Source organism: Coccomyxa subellipsoidea (genome assembly GCF_000258705.1).
Source record: "Coccomyxa subellipsoidea C-169, whole genome shotgun sequence".
NCBI classification, from domain to species: domain Eukaryota; kingdom Viridiplantae; phylum Chlorophyta; class Trebouxiophyceae; family Coccomyxaceae; genus Coccomyxa; species Coccomyxa subellipsoidea.
The window spans coordinates 272,176-290,849 of NW_005178029.1; the positions used below are offsets into that span (position 1 = coordinate 272,176).

Consider the following 18,674-nt stretch of genomic DNA (forward strand, 5'->3'; position numbering starts at 1 on the left):
CAGGCTGGAGAGTTGCTTCATTTGTCTTTCGATTCAGAAATGTGAAGCACTTATCAGACTTGTGGCGGGCCACTGGATGGTGAAGGAGATTGAGATCGCCATGTGTTGTCTAGTTTGCACAAGCGATTTATACATCTCACCCACCTTGCTGCGGTACAACTCGCCATCGCAGAGCCCTTAACATGTAAATCGGTCTAATAGCAGAAAAATATCATACTGGCATATCCAAACGGAACATCAGGTTGGTTGACTAAGTAGCACCCATGGGGGATGCCCCTCAGGAGGAAGAAGAAAATGCTGCAGAGGGCAGATTTCCATCCGGTGCGACACTCATTTGGGCACAATCATAAGTTCACTTCTCGTTCTTGAATATCTACAAAGAACAAGCCATTACACCGAGTGGGTGGGCAACAGTATGTAGAGATTCGTGAGATTGCTGAAGACACTACTTCTACTGCAGTGGAGAAACACCATTGTAAGGTTATCCTTTCTTGCTGCAGTCTTTGACAGTGCTCAAGCCCTCACCAACGGCGAGGTGAGTGCCATCCTGGCGAAGATAGTGGCGGCCAAGAAGCAGGAAGACCCAGCCTATCAGCCCAATCCACTGCTGGCCAAGACCCAGGAGTATGTGGAGCGATTCTCTGGCAACAAGAACGAGGCTGTCAACCAGCAGATACGAATGTGAGCATCTGCACATTCCCAGTCGGTGCTAGTCCTTGTACTTGCAAGCAACCTGGCCGAATATTCAGAGGATGGTGCAGACAGACGTGTGCAGCAGCGCATGTCTTTGCACGAAGCAGCACACCATGCTGTTGTTGAAGTGCAGCAGCCACAGACCGTGCAAATGGTGTCAAGGGAGGGGCCTTGAACGCAAAGTACCTCTCAGAAACCTTTCCATTCTGCGTGGTCAAGTGTTCTGTGTGGTCTGCAGGGTGTTGGATGCTGGGGAGATGACTGGGTTTGAGCTGGCGTCTGTGGCCAACCTGCAGCCAGAAACTGCAGAAGAGGCCAGGATCCTCATCCCCAGCCTTGATGTAAGCCCCCGAATATCCCACTATAGTAAATACGCGCACAGCAGACAGACCCTAGCAGTGTATCTCTCCGTTAAAGCACCCTGGCTGCCATTCTATCAGTGATGTGAGGCCGTTGTCTCTGGCAAGCTGATGCACCATACATGCAAATGACTCGGGGATTCCCATTTGTTAGGACAAACAGCAAGGGCACTTATATCGGGCACTTCATTCAGTCATTGAAGCTAGCAGGACGCCAGGATATGTAGTGTGCTTGCACGGTCTCCTGGTCTGACTGTATTATGTGCTTTTTGTGGCCTGCAGGCGACGCAGGGAGATGAGCCACGCTTCTCAGATGACACCCTGCAGATAGTGCTGGATGACGTGGCAACCTACAAGCAGGCTTGAGGCGGGTGGGCACATGCCAAACATTTCAGTTGAAGAGCTTCGCTACCTGTAGCCCATGACCGGAGGGAAGTACAGACGCTGCTTGAGAGCGTCCAGCCTGCCTTCAGTAGATGCAATCTGCTGAGCCATGCCAGCTGCCGCCACGGCGCCGCTGTCCTCTGCTCGTGCTCTTTCCTCTGCCATGAGAACAGCAGTTTTGCTTACCAATTGTCAAGAGTCACCGCAGCAGCAGGGGATGCCTGTCCTGTCCGCCCAATGTAGAGGAGCACCAGACAACATGTGTCCCACGCCTGTTATGGCCTGCCCAAAGCAAATTGAGCTGCAAAAGAAGACTTGATGGCATTTGACCAAGTGCCTACGTGCGGACCACTCTAATTGTCATTGGACATAGCTGGCTCAGATTGTAGCGTTTGTGAGAGTGGGAGAAGTGTGTTGGAATACTGGACTTGGTGGTCTTGTGGGGCACTGTCAAACACATGCTGCAGTGTCAAGGACGAGGCGCGGACAAGTAGGTTTTGGGCTGGGAGCTATCGAAAAAGTCACGTGAAGGGTGTATTAATGAGACTTGAATTTGCACAAGAAACTAGACTGCTTGTCAACTGAGGGCGGCTTATGTCAATTCTGCAAATTTGTCCTTGCCTTCTTTCGAGAGGATTCGCAATTTTGCGTCACATTGGGATTTCAGCAATCTGCTCGCAACAGCTGGCATGCATGCAACTGTAGAGAGATTAAATGCCCTCCTTAGCACTCTCTCAAATAGATCCCAGCTACAGTATTCAGATACAGCATTCGAAGTATTCGCATCCTTCTTGACATCACCATGTCAAATCACCAGCCAGTCCTCAGAGCTGTGCACCAAGTGCGCCCCCATGTGCTGTGCCAACAAGCAGCCCTTGAGCTGCTTGCCCTTCCCATGACAGGATGATATGCTTTATTCCGCACGTGAGTGCTGATACTATTAGCTGTCAAATAACATTGAGACAGAGAGACTGACAAACCAGCTGCATTGGAGCACCATCTCAGAACCACTCTATGAGGGCCCGCGTCAGCATACTGACTGTGCTTGCAACAACATGTGCTACCGCACAAAAATTACTGGTGCACTGGTCACCTTTGTATCAATTACCGGTAAGGAAATTTCTGGCCAGACATGGGTTGACATACTGAAATCTTTCTGAATACTTGGTAGGAGGTCCATATTCTTTTGATACCGTTCCAGGTGAGAAGTCATCTTAGAAAGTTCTGAGAAATCGATCTGAGGAAATTGTCAAGTATGTCTCATATCTAGGCTGCATCCAGAATGATCTGAGTCTCAACTTACTGCTTTCTGATTCAGAGTCTTCATAGTGGGTACCACTTGGTATAGTATGTAAATAAGTACTGGTAACGTACTGCCCACAACAACAGACGGACAGCTCCTGCGCCATCCAAGGCTGCTGCCAGAAGGAATTTTATCACAGATAGCGTACTTAAGCGCTCAGATCAGCACACCGGCTGCGCCAGTGCCGGCACAGCCTGCTGCCTGAAGGTGTTGGTGCGAGCCGCAACACGTTTGAAGCGGCTCAGCTTGAAATTCTTCAGCGTGTTTTCACCCCCGGCAGAAACTTGGCCCGCCAATATCCGCGCGGCCGCGGCGGCATGGCCGTCGGCTGCCTTGGTGGAGCACGGCCCGGTGCGGTTAGTAATCCCTGCGGCACAGGTAGTAAGCGTGGTGGCTGAATTAGTCATCCCGGCCGCGCAGGTGCCGGCATGTACGGGCGTGTGGTGGGTGTAGGCTGCCACCCAGTCCCACTGGAAGGAGCCCTGCACCAGCTGCTGGATGTTGGGGTCCTCCCTCCTGCGCATGCATGCAAGCACATGCCACTCAGGCAATGATCTGGCACACTCTCCTCTGCACACGTCTCTGTACCAGGCTGGCAGGGGGCGGTACAAATACTGAGCACAGTGCCCATGCTCAATCTTTGATTGAGTCTTGCTTGGAGGAGATGCGAATGGCAGACTGTCAAAATGGCCCAGTCCTCTAACACGACTGCTCGAAGGCGCGTTGCACAAAGCACTTCCACAGACACAAATTACACGAGTGATGTTCCATGAAGCATCTGCACAAAACCTGCACCTGAGCAGCCATCTCCCAGGACTCGACCACACTGAGCCGCTTAAAATTATCGCCTCAACTTTTTGGCCACAGGGCAAAGTTTTTACTGTAGAGCTCAATCTAAACCCTCACTTTCTGAAAAGTCGTTTACTGCACAGATTCCGGCAGGGCTCACCTGCACACTCAAAGGCTATTATTATGTGTTCCCGCAACCCCAAAATATGCTAACTTCACCAGAAAAGTGGGCTTTTGGGCTGCAACATAGGTATTGTGTTCCCGCAGGCTCCAAATTAATTATATTCTGGGGGTTGTTGTTTTAGCGCTCCAGTGTATGTGTGATTCACCAGAGATGCCCTCAGTTGTGGCATGACTGCACTGCTTCCTTGATGTTTGCAGCCCACCAGGGAGGCCGTGCTGGGCAAATTTGATGAGGTGCAGATCTCACCCTGCGATACGGATCTGCTCTTGGGAGCGGTAGGCTGAGGGGCTGCCGTAAGTGTGCCAGGGGTTGGCGTCCGATGGCAGCGGCGGCGGCGGCTTGTGCGTGGCAATGCCCCTTGCCAGGGTCTGGGGGTGCGCGAAGCGAAACGGCTGCTGCTGATCCGCACGCGTCAGCCCACTGCGCGTCACTCACTCTTCAGTCATTCACTGATTTAGTCAATCTTTGGTCAGCCTGTCAGTCGGACACACTGCACCCCTTTCGGCACATTCAAGGCTGACTCTATGCTTAAAGCAGCTCCCAGAGTAGCCTTTGAATACAGACAGCAAGTGAAGCTGCCCTTCTACTAGGGGGTCAGCACCCCCACAAGCACACACACACCGGCCCTTTAGCTCTTGGCAGTAACACTCCAACTAGAGTGGTCTGCACGTAGGCGCTTGCTTTAAGAGCTCCTATCAGAAAATTCCTAGACTCTACTCTAAGGTACGTGTGATTTTGCTGTTGTTTTGAGCTTCTCAGCCCTGTTTTTGCGGCTCAATTTACATTTGGGCAGGCCATAATGACGCTGTCCCGCTTTTCTCAGGTGCTCCTCTAGATTGGGCGGACTAAGAACTTGTTGGAGGGTAGCCTTGAAGACACAGGATTTTGTATCCAAAATTTGGAACACAGCAATCAACTTGTCATGCCTTGCTTCCACTTTGCGCACCATCGTCTGGATCAGTCTTGTGCATCCTGCAGATGTTGTGATGCCGGGCCATGATGATGATTATTATTATTATTATTATTATTATTATTATTATTATTATTATTATTATTATTATTATTATTATTATTATTATTATTATTATTATTATTATTATTACACGCTTTTCCTGCCGAAGGCAAGGTGCGTCTGCAGACAAGCTGCATGTAAAGGCTGCCAAATTCCTACCCCTTGTTGGACTCGCCAGATCCAAGCAAGACTTAATCAACCGTGGGCACGGTGCTCAGTATTTACACCGTCCCCCCGCCAGCCGGGGCCAATTGGGGCCATGGGCACATAAAACCGGGCGCAATACAGTGTATCAAACGAGAATCTGCAGCCTTGAGGAGGGTCACCAGATGGCAGCATGCTTGTTCATGGACCTGAAGTCTGGGCCAGTCTCCAGCGCAGCATCCGGCTGAGACAGCTCCCAATGCTGCATCACTGCGTACAGAACGACAAACTCAAATATTATGCAGAAGCCTCATCATTAAACCGACTGGAGCAGCGAATTTGAATTCACTGACAAAATTGAAAAAATGGGAAACTTGTGCCACACCTTCCCCGGCATCCTCGGGGTCGTGAGGCCTTGCGTAGCCGAACACCTTGTCTTTCGGAGGATTTGCGAATGTGCACTTCTTTATCTGCGTTTCAACAGCTTATTAAAGCGGTGCTTTCCTGTCAAGCAAGGCAGTTTCACGAGAGGAAAAGCAGCTGTTGAAAGCCCAAACTGCGGAGGGCACACCTTGCCGATATCTGCGCGGTAGAGAAGGTGATTTGTCTTCATAGACGATCGTTTAACCCCGATATGTGGCTCCATTCAAACCAGTCTGAGTTGCGTCTTTTTTCTTGGAATGTTCAGACAACCCCTTCTGCAAACCGAAATGTCTGTTCACCCCAGCCTTACGGAACCCAATATATCGATCTTCTGCACGAAGTCTAGCGTCGTAAAATTAACTGAATCCAAAATGACTGCGATGGCTCCGCAGAGCATCAAGGATGTGTCATCGAGGTTTCCGAGATCTAAATTTAGTAACACCGTCCAACTCCGACAGCTCCCGAAATGCCTGGGACTACTTTCGCATCCGGTGAAAGGTTTGCTCCTGATTTGAGAGACTTCTTCAATACAGGAAACGCGATAGGTGCGTCTAAGATGGACGACGAAGTCGAGAGGCCCCCGTCGGACGGGGTGAGCAAACCTGCGGTGATGAGACAGTACAAGCGCACCATCAGCGACCTTTTGCCCGACAAATACGAGCTTTCTCCGGACACCCACCTATATATTGCGTCTTCCCTGCCTGCAGACAATCAGTGGAGCACGGCAGAAACAATGAACACCACCGAAAGTGACGCTCTGGCCAATTGCTGAGTATACTTCATCGAACAGCAGATGCGCTTGAAGATATTACCTAGCCATCGTGATGTTTTTCAAGCACTCACGTCAACCATTTGGGATCGTGAACGCAGGTAAGAAGGACGATTGCCAACAGCCTGACGAGGCTTCCCTTGCAGGCTGCAAGAGCGCTGACTACTCCATTCAAGCAGTCTATCCAGAGCCAGATGCTCCTCTCGGGCCCACCAGCAAGGCAATGGCAGCCAGTAAGACCAGCAACGCCGCTGACAGTCTCACACAAACAGAAAAGCCATTGACAGACAGTGCACCTTTGCCATCACCTGAAGGGCAGACACATGATTATGCCATCAATGCCATCAATGATTCAGTAGCAAACGAAGATGACCCTTACAGCCTCACTGTGCCAGCACTTGCAACACAGCTTGCTAGCCCTGCAGCTGCCGTAGACCTCGAAATCAAACCCAATGAGCCCCTTTCAGTGGCAGTGGCATCACAGCCACCAAGCCTCGAAGCCTCAGCGGGAGAGGATTACAGCCTGCCCACACCAAGACCAGCCCGGCGCATCACAGGCCAGTCAGACCATGTCGTGACAGCCGCTAAAGACAATAACATGCCACAAGATGATACGGATGCTACTCAGAACATGCTTCTTCAGGCGCTGTCAGACCTTCAAGCAGACAATGCAGCATTGACCAAGGCTCTATCCGACCAGAGCCAGGAGATCAAAGCCCTCAGGTGCTGCACTTGCGTGGAAGTATTCCTCCCTTAGACATCTTAGTCATGCAAATAAAATCTGATGTATCCATGCGCAGTCTGCAGGTTGTTAGCGCTTCAAAAAGTCTGTATGGGTTGCAGATTGGGTTGCAGAATGTGTGCAAATGCAAGTAAATGGGACATCAGGCAGTGGCTTAGTCTTTGTTTGCAATGATTGCAGGGACTCCGCAGATCAGCATACTGTAAAGCAAGACTCTGCTCCGGAGCAGGAGGAAGAATCTAAGGTGTGAAAAATTTCAACCTCCTCTGCACGTTCTGTGAGCATTCCGGCAGAGCTTATTCAATGCCTCTTTGTTTCTGTGCTCAGAGCCATACCTCAGTCAAGCATCCCGGCTACTGCCAGTGTGTCAAGAATTCTGATGTATCTGCACAGCTGGAGGCTGCACAAGAGGACACTTCAGGTGAAGCTGCTAAAGAGACAGCGGCAGTGGAAGATGCTGCAAGGGAAGAGGCCCCTCCCAAGGACAGGACTGAAGCTCGCTATCGCTCCCTCGAGCTGAAAGTATGCACTCACTCCAGCCCTTTTCCCCTTTGAGCTTTGATCAAGCCCGCTCGCGCATCTGTCGTGGACATGTTGCATCGCGGCAGTCCTCTATGAGGAGACGCTGTGGGATTCTACATGCCAGGGTTCGACAACCCTGAGAGGATTGGCATATCTGGTCCAGGGTTAGGGGCAAGGTTTCAGGGCGGCCCCGGGAAATTTTGAGATTTGGGAAACTAGCGTCAGGGTGTTGCCCTGACGCTATTTTCCCATGATCTCAGGGCAGCCCTCTTCAGGGTCACCTTGTGATTTTGGTGACCCCCTGTCAAACTCTGCTACGTGCTGCACTGGAAGTAAGATTGGCTGTGCTGCGCCCTAGAGCCTTTGCACATTGTACGGTTCCGGTGTGGCATGCCTATGGCAGAACCCGCATGCTTGTCTCCTTGTACAGCACACCATATCCTTTCAAGTGAATTGACTCTCGACACACCTGCAGTACGTTCCTCTAGCCTAGCACACGGGATCCAATTAGCTGAGCCAATGCGCACCTGCACTGATTGCGTGAGCATGACACATAAGCATGACCATTCCTCTGCGCACATGTCCCGGATAAGATAGGCATGACTAGGATGGCAAATGGGTGACATGATAATGACAGATGGGTGCTGCCAAATTAGGTCCAACGACTGAAGGCGGAGAGGGATCAGATGGAGAAGGCGCTGCGGAGGGAGGTGGGCGATGACACGCCGCTGACTAAGCTGCTGGAGGGTGACTCGTCGGACTGGCGCGGCCGCGCGCAGCAGATCGCGCTGCTCAAGGAACGAATAATCAGCCTGCATGAGGCACACGCAAAGGTAAACAATCTTTTCTCCAATACGAACAGGTTTAATTTTGTACATGCAGCGAGATTCAGCATTCCGGTGCTACTCAGCAATGGCGCGACTGATAGGATTTGACCAGAAAAGGTCGAATGCATTTATAAGTGAGTGTGCTGAGGACCTTGTTTGCGCAGTGCTTGCACGAGGATCCTTGCATTGTGGGGTTCTTTCACTGATAGAGGCAGCTTTGCTAGTGCTGATGAATCATTCCCTGGTGCTCACGACCCCGCACATTTCATGCCGCCCCACCTTTCTTTAGCATGTGCTGCTTTGATGGGAGCACGGAATCCTGAGTACAGATGCCATCTCAACATGCTATGGGAGATTCTCTCAAGAAGAGATACTCCCTACACGGACACCACATCGCAATTGAAGACATATCTGCGTATCTTGAGGTCATCTGGATGGAAAGTTGCTGTAGTATCGAGATCCCTAGCCTCTGAGTTCTTGATATCAATCTGGGCAGGCTGGGCAGCCCATGTCACCCGGACGCACATCATTGGCATCATATGGTACTGGAAAGAGTAAAGAGAGTTCCTTGCTCTCTCCCTTGCCCCGTCTGAGCAGCGCTGACCATTGGGCACCTTGAATTTGGTGCAGGCGATGGGAACGCCGTCGAACGCGCGCAATCGGCATGACGTCAGCAACCGAGCGAATCTGGAGCGGCTGCGGGGGGGGCGAATGAAAGAGGCTGATGACCTGCGCGCTGAGCTGGCGTCCACGCGGGCGGCCCTCGAAGAAGCAGTCAGCCGGCAGCAGGGCGCCGCCGCGCGCAAAAAGGCGCTCGAGAAAGAGGTGCGCTGCGTTTTCTATGCACAGAGCGCTCCACTCGCGAATTTATGGCGATGAGGTACCAGAAGTGGATTCCCAAGGCTGTGGGCGGCCATTTTCTGACGAATGGGAGATGCAGTGTTGGCAAATGTGAGAGGTCAAGTGCTATGTGTGAATGCGTCGTGCGAGTTGCGTTTCCCTGCCAAAAGTTCCTCATCCCTGATGCAAAGCATTGGCCTTAGCGTGCCATAGAACCCTCGACTCCTCACGCGAGAAGGTGACCTGTCTTTGTAATCTGGCAGAAGCCTTATATTTGCAGTGGGAGTATTTTTGGCATGTGTCCTATTGGCCAAAGCTCACAAATGTTAAATGGCACATGAGCATAAGTCCCTGACGATGTGTGTTGAGGTGAATGTGCCGTCATGTGCGCGCAGGTGCGCAGTCTAAAGGCCAAGGTGGGCCTGCTACTCGACAAGTCTGCCACGGATGACAGCCTCATCGCCGCTCTGCGCAGCCCCGCCGCACGATCCGGCGCTTATGCAACCTCGCAGCAAGCCATGCAGTTACCCAATCAGGCGATGGCTAACCAGGCATGGGAAGCCGGTTCTCCGGCGGCGTTCCCGGCGGCCGGCGGCGCGCTGACCGGACCGGTGGTGACGTGGGAGGGGCCGGAGCGGGGGTCCCGCGGGTGTCGGTGGTGGTGCCGGGTGGTCCTGCGCCAGATCAGGCGGCGGACCGGGGGGACCAGCTCGCGGCGGCTGAGTCAGCGTCGATCCAGCGGACCTCCTTCTCCATCTCCCTGGACATCAACACCAACCTTGTCAGCATCCAGGGGTCTGTGACCAGCCCAAAACTGGCAGACAGAAGCGTGGGTTTCACCAATGGAGCCGGCAACAGCAATGAAAACAGCAATGTCAGCAAGCGCGTGGGAATGGGCACTCCCTTGGGTTCCAGCATGGTTGAAGAGACAGAGGAGGCTCCTCAGCAGGCTACAGAAGTTGAAGGATGTAAAGAGACTGCTGTGCACGATGAGTTTACTGATGAGGGGCAGGGAGATGCAGCGGCTGATGGAGATGAAGCAGTGGAAGCAGAGGGCGGTGTTGGCATTGACGCAGATGCGCCAGTTGATAGGGAGAACAACTGCCACGAAGCAGCGGAAGGGATTGCAGATAAGGAAAGCCATGTCACAGGCACCAATACTGCAGGGGTGCAAGAAATTGAGCAGGAAGCAAGCTTGGTGACAGCGGAGGAAGAAGCTGCTGAAGTGGGGGTGTTGAACGCCGCTGATTACAATGCAGAGCTCACAACCAACAAAGATGCCACTGCAGAGGAAGACACCAGCGCCCAGCAACTGGGGGAGCATTCAGTAGATGGTGCAAATGAAGAGAAGGTAATGGTGCAAGCAGCTGACGGGGCAGCAGAGCCGATTGAAGGGGCTGCAGAGAAGTTGGAAAGCCCCACAGCAATGAACGCTTTGCATGAGGCAGTGGACACAGTAATTGCCGAAATGCAGGTCTCAGCTGTGGCTGCAGAGAGCATTGCTTGAAATGGCCTCCAGACAATTGCACCGGATTGTTATTAATATTATTATTACACGCTTTTCCTGCCGAAGGCAAGGTGCGTCTGCAGACGAGCTGCATGTAAAGGTTGCCAAATTCCTACCCCTTGTTGGACTAACCATATCCAAGCAAGACCCAATCAAGGTGCTCAGTATTTGTACCGCTTCCCCGCCAGCCGGAACCACCGTATTTGCACTGGATACTCTGCAATAAATTGCAACCTGAAGTCTGCAGATGGCGGGTGTGTGGTTCAACTTGAGCCCCGAGGCACTTGCTGATACTATTTTGCACACCATTGTTCTAGCTCAAACTTTCGTGGGCTTTGCATGCATGCATCCAGATGGAGACACAGGAGTTTCTAGTAAACATAATCGGCATTATGTGTTGGATGGAACCCAAAATCTCGGCCCGGCGAATAATTTGTCGGCTCCAATCAAAATTGCAGTGTGCTGCTGTCATAAATGGTTGCTCTCTGACACATCAGCACCATACAGCGACTGATTTCAAATCAGATCCAAAATTCTTTGCAGCTGTGACATTGGCCAGCCGATAAAATCTCCTCCTCTAACTTTGAATCACCGCCTCAGCCTGAATGACCCCTGGATGTGCTGCAAGATCTGCTCCTTCTGCGCATTGTACTGGTCACTCCTTGCACTGGCCACTAGGCTGTACACGCGGCCTCCCTTTGCGGCCGCCACCGCAAAATTCTTCCTCCTGATCTGATACCCGCTGCGCGTCACCGTCTCTGAAGGGAAGCGAATGTATGTGTACCTCTGCGCAAGGATCACATAAGAATTTGAGGCGGCATGGCAGTCAGGGCAAAAGTCATAAAAGAAGAAAAAAACTCCAAAGGCCAAGAACAGCTCAAATTTCACGGGTGCTTTTTCCATTGCCAATAGAGGTACTGTTGATGAGGCAGATGCAGAATTGCCCATCCACATGACCTTTGGCAATCTGGAATATGTTGCAGTGGCAAGAAAGCCACAAAACTGGGCTGAAGATAGGGCTTTGAAGAGATTTTTGGCTCAAACGGGTGGTTTTAGGGGCAAGTTGGCTTAAAAAAAGAGGCCAATTCACATTTTTGGCCGTGCAAGTATGGGCAGATCAGGCAGGCAGCTGGCAAGAAGCCATGCACGATGCGAAGAAAAGGGTCGACATCCTTGTCAAGGGTCAGGTGGTTACTAAGTGCTCACCATGTCATCGATGTCCACAGTCTCACTCTTTATCCGGCGCTCGTCCGGCAAAATCAGCCGCGCATCTCCCCCAATTTCCTGGAAATTTCTGAGACTCAGTCCTTCACATTGAAAAATTGGGTCCTTTTCTGATTGCTCCCTTCCATTAGATCCCAGGAGCTGCTTATTGCAGGGGACTCTATACCAATAATTGATGTAGGAACCCCTGCTTATTGCTCTTGCTAGTCAGGAGTTTGGGCACAGGGGGATCAAATACAGGACAACTTGGCATCCTTGCACCACAGGTTGCTGGCATGAAGGGTGTGAACCCTCATCTTGTGCTTCTCCTTGATGCAGAGCATTCATCCTCACCGGCAAGCAATTCAAATATGTGTGGGAGATTTACCTGCCCAGGAGAGACTGCCCGTCTGACTACTTCCAGCACCATGTCTGCGCTGCTGGGCTCTGGGAAGATCTCTACCACTGCCTTGTCAGCCGTCTGCGCGCATGTGACCGCACATGTCAGCACATGACTGCACGCCATGCATCATCATGCATGCATGCGGCCATCATCTCAAGCTGCATGCTCCAGCTGCACAGTTCACCGCACAAGGGCTTCCTATCTCTTGCCTCCCTTCTTGATCATTGAAACGTCACAAGGCGGTCAAAATTACCTGGCTGTTACCTGCATGAGTGCAACCCCCTCGCAGCAATAGCAATAGCATAAAGCGCAGCGATTGCTTTTGTTATTTTTTAAAGAAATGCTGATTCGTGGGAGTGTGAGATTGTGCGCACATTGAAGTCAGAGACATAAACTCCTTGGCGCAGGCTGTTGCTGCGGCCCACCCAGCTCCTGGGGTACTCAAACACAAATTCCTGGTCGAAGTCGTCGTACAGCTTGAATTCTCCCGAACCTCGCAGCTGCGGCAATCCATACGCGCCTGCAGTGAAGCCAAATACAAGTGTCTGCACACCTGATGCTGGGTTGTGATGTTTGATTAGTTGTTCCGAAGAGGAATAATAAATAAAGATGTGGTAACGAATATTACCCAATATGCTGTTCAGGACTGTTGTGGGATCGTCTGTCCCAGACAGCTGGCTGCCTAGGACTCCAAGGTTGGCAGAGAGAAGAAGATGCTGCCTTCGCCCAAGACCTGTTGTGCAGCATCGTGTGGGCGCCTGGTGGCATAAAATGCAATTTAAAATGATGCTTAAGTAAGTAGAGACACATTTTGTCCTCCATGGATGATGAGATTTATACAGTGATAAACAGATTTGTGCTGAAGATGGGCAGATAGAGAGATGCTGCACCTGCCTTTTGCTCTTTCAAAGCACAGAGGAACGTTGCAGAGTTTCTTGTTATCTTCGGTCTTATTGCTGGCTGAACCAGCAATGGAGAAAGTGTGGGTCTGCAGTTGCCCAAGCTTGTGCTGGCATCCATCGGTCTGCTGACACTACAATATCCACTAATTGTGACTGGGTCAGAAGTCAGTGCCGAAAACCAATCTTTGAAATGTGAAGCCCAAGAGCCAGAGGGCATCGGACTAGATTCGGACACTTTATCATGCTTGGGGTCAAACTTGGCAACTCACGGTCAAGCCTTGCTTAGCAGGAATTTCAAGGTGCAGATTGGGAAGCATAGCAGACTTTCTGACTCTGTGTGTAAAAACTTAGCACATCACGCAACTGAACATTCCAGACCTTGAACCGATCAATACTGTTCGAGGACTATTCCTTCATTATCACTTACTAACTTTGACGAGCTAGTCTAGATACCTGCAGCCTTGGACGACTCATCGAGATGCAAGAAAATATGCGCGAAGGACCTTCAGTTGTCGTATCTCCAGTATTGAGCCACAGGGACTGTAACGCACAGCATCGTGCTGGTGGGAACTTCATTTGCAACCATAGGGGCAACTGCTCGCGTGAGCCTCGAAAATCCTGCAGAGACGAACATAAACCTTTTAAGTAATAGTACAATGTTGTGCAGGTATGGTTGAGGGGGAAGAGCAGTTTGCAAGCCCCCAACATCCCAAGACTGTTTGTGAGGGTGCATCGTGCAGCAGGTCTAAGAACTACCTCTTATCAGGGGGCAGACGAGCCCTCGAAATACAAAATCAGCAGTCATTACTAATGTTGAGCGCAAGCACGATCAAGGTGAGCAAAGTGAACCCCACCTGGCATCTATATAGCAAGATGCACACTATGGCTCCTCCCTAACCTTCTGGTACGACCATGCAGCCATCGCCAGAATAATCTCGAGACCACAGGTCACGTCTCTCAAGCACACACGATGATTGCAGGATCTACAGAAGGCGAATTCTGTGCTTGCCAGAGAGCTCGTCTTGTCACACAGCAGAGCGAAGGAGAGCATAGGAGCATTGCAGCAGCAGCTCGCAGATGTCACAGCCCAGCTTTCACAGGAGCGCCAGACAAATGTGAGCGACCGCAATCTCAATCCTACAGACATGGGACTGAGGCTCACAGAGGCTTGTTTGTTATTGCTGGCTTTGGCTGGCTGGGAATCTATGTCAGCGCCTGGTCATGATTTTGTACGCAGAATTGCTGAGTCGCCTCTCAGACAGTGTGTCACCGATACAGGGTGACTTGAAGACGGGACATGAGGACGTTCAGAAACGCCTCATGGAGCTGCAAGGGAGGTATAGTCCAAGCAGTAGTTGGTTGCAGACAGACCAAGGATGCCTTTTCACCTGAAGATGTCTCCCAATAATGCAATGGAAGGTCTCACGTATGGATGCACGCCTGTGATGAGAAGCCCCTCATGCAGGTTGGATGCTGAGTGTGCTGCGAGGACCGGGGCCGAGTCAGCATTGGCACAGTTACAAAGGAAGGCGCGGGCGTGGAAGAAGAGGTGACTTTACTCGATGCCACTTTTGGCACACAGGGTCTGCATCACACGTCAGCTGTTGCGAGGCACACCCGCCAGCTGGCCAGTGAGCAGTGGGGTGTGCGAGAGTTTACATAAGTATTTTCTCTTATCTGCTTGTGCAGGATGCAAAAGGAGCTTGCATCTCGCACAGATGCAGGTGACGCCGCTGAGCAGACTGCCTCCCTGGCCTCAGGCAAGCTTCCACAAATATGTTCCCTGCAACGATGGACTTGCCGAGTGAAGCCATCCAGAAGGCTGCAGAGCACGCCGCATAGCTTTATCACAAAAGACCCTTGCATGCTCGGCGCGATGAACTCGCATGCGGGATGGGACACACATCCCCAGGATTAGTACATGACTTGCGGTGGTTGCATCTTCCTGTCTATGTCATTAGTGCATGACGCATCAGCGAGGCCGCCGACGTGGCTGCTGACATCACATGCACGCGCAGATGACAGCGTGCAGATAGAGCCGCTGCTGGCAGAGTGCCGAAGGCGCTGCATCGCTGCCGAGGCCGCACTGTACCGGTCGGAGGCCGAGTGCGGCCGGCTGCGGCAGAGGGCCGTCGACGCGCAGACGGCGCTGCAGGAGGGCCGCCACGCCAAGGTAGGCCCTGTGCTGCCTTGGTGGGCCCTGCCCATATTGCTTCCGAGAGGGAACCGTGACCTGCGGGAATTAATGGGGCAAGGCATTATTTTCCCTGCTCTGTACTCATCTGCATAACCAAAAAGCAAGGCTCTTTGTGCCACATGTACAAATTCAAAGTCGCTGTAGGAATGGGACACTTCAGCTATGCAAGCAAGCGGTCTTTTCATTGTGGCTCATCCCACCTGTGCTCTTGTGCAAATCCCAGGTTGCATGGCTAACAGAAGGTGCGTCTTGACTGGCACGTCGATACTGCACATATTTTCTATGTCAGTCATGCAGTGCGTTTAAACATGAAGTCCAGGTCCTCACCTGAAGCCCATGAATCACTCCTGCACATTTCAGGAGAAGTGCAAGCAGCTGGATATGGAGGTAGCAGCGCTACGGCTGGAGCTCGAGGCCGAGAGGGGCAGAGCCGCCGATCAGGCGGCGCAGCTGCAGAGAGCGCTCGGTGACGCCCGGGAAGCTGTTGCCGCGTTGTGTGCCGCGCAGGCAATTGCACAGCAAAAAGAGGAAGCTGCAGACAGGTATGGGCCTGGCAGGTTGTGATATCGGCCTTGCAACTTAAGTTCAGCCTTTGACGAACCAGATCACGGTGGCAAGCTGCAGCGCACCAGATGGCATCAGACTACCATTCGCATCGCCACATTGCACAGGGTTGCTGATAACGCTAACTGCATCAGAGTGGCACTTGCTTCCCTTCTCCAAGCACGCACAGGCACATCTTTATATTATGCGCCATGTCAATCACTTGCCATTATTGGAACATCAGCAGAAAACACATTTTGCAAGTTTGCGTCATGTGCAGGTTGGCCGAGAAACTAATGGAGGCAGAGACAGCATTGGAGGAGAAGCACAGCGAGCTAGATCAGGCGCTGGTAGAGGCAGCGGAGGGAACGCGCGAGACAGAAGCACTGTGTGAGGAGCTGAAGAGAAGGTGCGATGAGCTGGACGCAGAGCGCGCGCAGCGTGCCGCGCTCGCCGAGCACCTGGCAGCTGCAAAATTAGAAGCTAAGGTGCGCTGATTTAACCACTTGCAATATCTGCCTGCTCTTCTGGGTGCTGTGCAATGCAGCCGAAAGAGAGTGTGTCGAGAGGTATCAACATGAAGGATTGCCAGAGCAGCTAGGGCACCGGCAATTCACAGGTTCTGAGATGCAGATCAGCTCCAAGGTATGGAAGAGCAGTGTGTGACTGGGCGCGTCCCACAGCCGCCACTTTTCTTAACACATCATTGTCAGATTGTCTAGAAAGTACACTTTGTGTTTTTAAGCTGTTTGAACTTATTTTGAAAGTGACTTTGAGTTCCTGTGCATGCAGAGGGTAGTTGCACTGCTTGAAGAGGCGAGGGATGAAGCGGCGGCAGCACAGGACGAAGCTGACAGCGCACAATTAGCGCTGACATCAGCGCGCCAGCAGCTGGCTGACTCATCAGAGGAGCTGGCATGCAGCGAAGCCAAGGTCCGGCCCCTCACATGTAGCCTGTTATATATTTCAAATTCCAATCCTCGAAGCTGTCAACCTGCCTCATTCCTCTAATTGTGTGTGTCACTGCCTCCAGTAAGTAATTTCTGCCAGAGATTCGGACCACGAAGGAAGACTTGCTGCACCCTGTTTGCTAGCAACATCCGCACAGCAAGTGTGTTTGACACAGGAGCGTGCACGGGGGATCCTAACTCGAAAGCGGCTGCAAAGCAGTGTCCCATTACTGTTCTTTGAGAAATGCCATTTATAAAATCACAAATGAAGTCAGGGGTACCTGCTTGCCAAAGTAGGTGCTGGTCCCCCAAAAAGCAGTGAGAATTTGCCTGCACAGCATCAGCTAGGAAATGATTACAACATAAAAAAGGATCGCGCTACTCTCTAGGAACACAGATGCCACACTGAGCACCAGTATTTTGATGCCACGACAGATAGAGGAGCTGGCCGGGGCCCTCAACACAGCATCGGACCGGCTCAGTAGCACAGCGGCTGAGAGGCAGCAGCTGCAGACGAAGCTGACGTGCAGCCAGGTGCAGCTGGAGGAAGCTACCGCCGAGCTGCAGCAGCTGAGGTGATGTCTCTTTCTGCATGGCCCCTCCTGGCCTGTTATGCAGAGGCAAATTCTAATGACTTCTGCTGACTTCGCACGGTGCACATGGGAAATGACTTAATAAAATTTGCGGCACTGCTGAAGGTCGCTCTTTGTGCAATTTTCTCTGCAATTGCAGCCCGGCTAGAAAGCAAGCTGTACAGCCTCCCAAACATGCAATGCACATGCTACAAGAAGGCCCATGATGCTTCTAACACACTGTGGCTTGTTCTCTTAAAAACCATCAGATATAAGAATAAAGTGGCATTGATTGGCTCAAAATAGGACAGAAATGGAGGAAACCGGGATCCAGCTTGCGGCCAGTCAGGCAGCTGCCGCGCAGCTGCAGTCACGCCTGATTTCAGCCGAAACAGAGAATTGCGGCTTCCGGGAGGAGATTGCCAAGATCGCGGCCTGCCACCAGCGCGAGCTGCGCTCTCGGGACGAGACAACATCGCAGCTGAGAAAATCGCTCAAAACGGCTGAGGCGGCGGCTGACACGGCTGCCGAAGAGGCGCGCGATGCCGGCTGCCGCGCAGCTGCCTCGGAGGTCGGGAACGCCTGCTGAACATGCAATATCATGCTGCAGTTATTAGAGATACAAAAGAAATACAAGCAGAAGATGTAGCTTGGCGGGTTCAATGGTTTCACTCAGCACAAAGACATCGTGCCGCTGCTGTGCCGGCGCAGATACGTGCACATTGATCTTAGTATATGGTGTCCTGTTGGTGATGAGAAATGCCATGACCGGTGCCTTTTCTTCTTACCTGGCTCTCAAGCTTACACTGCGCTGTATGCTTTATGTCTCTTGCGTTATCTCCTGATACAATGAGACGTTCTTACAGCTTTGGGCACTGCTAAACACGAGTACCCTGTGTTTCAGCGATGATGTTCTTGATCCTTTAGAAGAAAAAATTTGGCGCTGGGTCGTGCGCAGACGAGTCTGCTGGAGGCAGTCAGCGGAAGGGAACTCGCGGCTGCTGAGCTGGAGGCCGCGCTGAGCGCGCTGGGATCAGCCAAGCGCCAGCTGGCGGCCTACAGAGAAGAGAACGCCGCATTACTCGCGTCCTATGATGACTGGCTGGCCGGGCGGACGGGTGGCGGCCACCGGGGTGCGCTGATGTGGCACGGGGGTGATGTCAGCGTTGGCGAGGACTGGAGGCCGGAGTGACTCATCTTTCTGAGTTGATGACTTGACGAAGTGAACAAATAGGTATGCAATGCATTCTATGCATGTATGCATGTGATGATTAGCTGTTAGCTTTAATCATGATGACTTGAAAGAGTGGAAAATTGTGGCAGGCATGCGAATAAGAGCGGTCTGCGTGCCATGCATGAATGCCATGTGGCAATCAGAATTTGGAATGAAGTACAGATATTCCTGG

The 18,674-nt window shown here is 51.9% G+C and overlaps 5 protein-coding genes across 5 annotated transcripts; 3 read left to right on the plus strand and 2 right to left on the minus strand.

The window, feature by feature from the left end:
• The first annotated feature begins 46 nt into the window (after positions 1-46).
• COCSUDRAFT_54196 (polymeras-like protein II polypeptide D) lies at positions 47-2,001 on the plus strand. The gene is made up of 4 exons (XM_005645161.1): positions 47-321; positions 501-681; positions 932-1,034; positions 1,335-2,001. The coding sequence occupies exons 1-4, from the start codon at positions 264-266 to the stop codon at positions 1,416-1,418; spliced, it is 426 nt and encodes a 141-aa protein (XP_005645218.1). The 5' UTR covers positions 47-263; the 3' UTR covers positions 1,419-2,001.
• Positions 2,002-2,900: 899 nt separating this feature from the next.
• Positions 2,901-5,481, minus strand: COCSUDRAFT_43621 (hypothetical protein; the record flags this gene model as incomplete). Its single annotated transcript, XM_005645162.1, has 5 exons — positions 2,901-3,255; positions 3,959-4,132; positions 5,078-5,138; positions 5,254-5,338; positions 5,440-5,481. The coding sequence occupies 5 exons, from the start codon at positions 5,479-5,481 to the stop codon at positions 2,901-2,903; spliced, it is 717 nt and encodes a 238-aa protein (XP_005645219.1).
• Positions 5,482-6,691: 1,210 nt separating this feature from the next.
• Positions 6,692-10,498, plus strand: COCSUDRAFT_57244 (hypothetical protein; the record flags this gene model as incomplete). Its single annotated transcript, XM_005645163.1, has 7 exons — positions 6,692-6,783; positions 6,983-7,046; positions 7,196-7,324; positions 7,981-8,157; positions 8,782-8,976; positions 9,387-9,605; positions 9,680-10,498. The coding sequence occupies 7 exons, from the start codon at positions 6,692-6,694 to the stop codon at positions 10,496-10,498; spliced, it is 1,695 nt and encodes a 564-aa protein (XP_005645220.1).
• Positions 10,499-11,086: 588 nt separating this feature from the next.
• On the minus strand, positions 11,087-13,867 carry COCSUDRAFT_57245 (hypothetical protein; the record flags this gene model as incomplete). Its single annotated transcript, XM_005645164.1, has 5 exons — positions 11,087-11,284; positions 11,705-11,782; positions 12,090-12,182; positions 12,479-12,624; positions 13,861-13,867. The coding sequence occupies 5 exons, from the start codon at positions 13,865-13,867 to the stop codon at positions 11,087-11,089; spliced, it is 522 nt and encodes a 173-aa protein (XP_005645221.1).
• An 829-nt stretch (positions 13,868-14,696) lies between these two features.
• On the plus strand, positions 14,697-18,460 carry COCSUDRAFT_57246 (hypothetical protein; the record flags this gene model as incomplete). The annotated part of the gene is made up of 8 exons (XM_005645165.1): positions 14,697-14,730; positions 15,025-15,179; positions 15,564-15,745; positions 16,027-16,234; positions 16,539-16,679; positions 17,132-17,271; positions 17,575-17,839; positions 18,227-18,460. The coding sequence occupies 8 exons, from the start codon at positions 14,697-14,699 to the stop codon at positions 18,458-18,460; spliced, it is 1,359 nt and encodes a 452-aa protein (XP_005645222.1).
• Between the last annotated feature and the right edge of the window lie 214 nt (positions 18,461-18,674).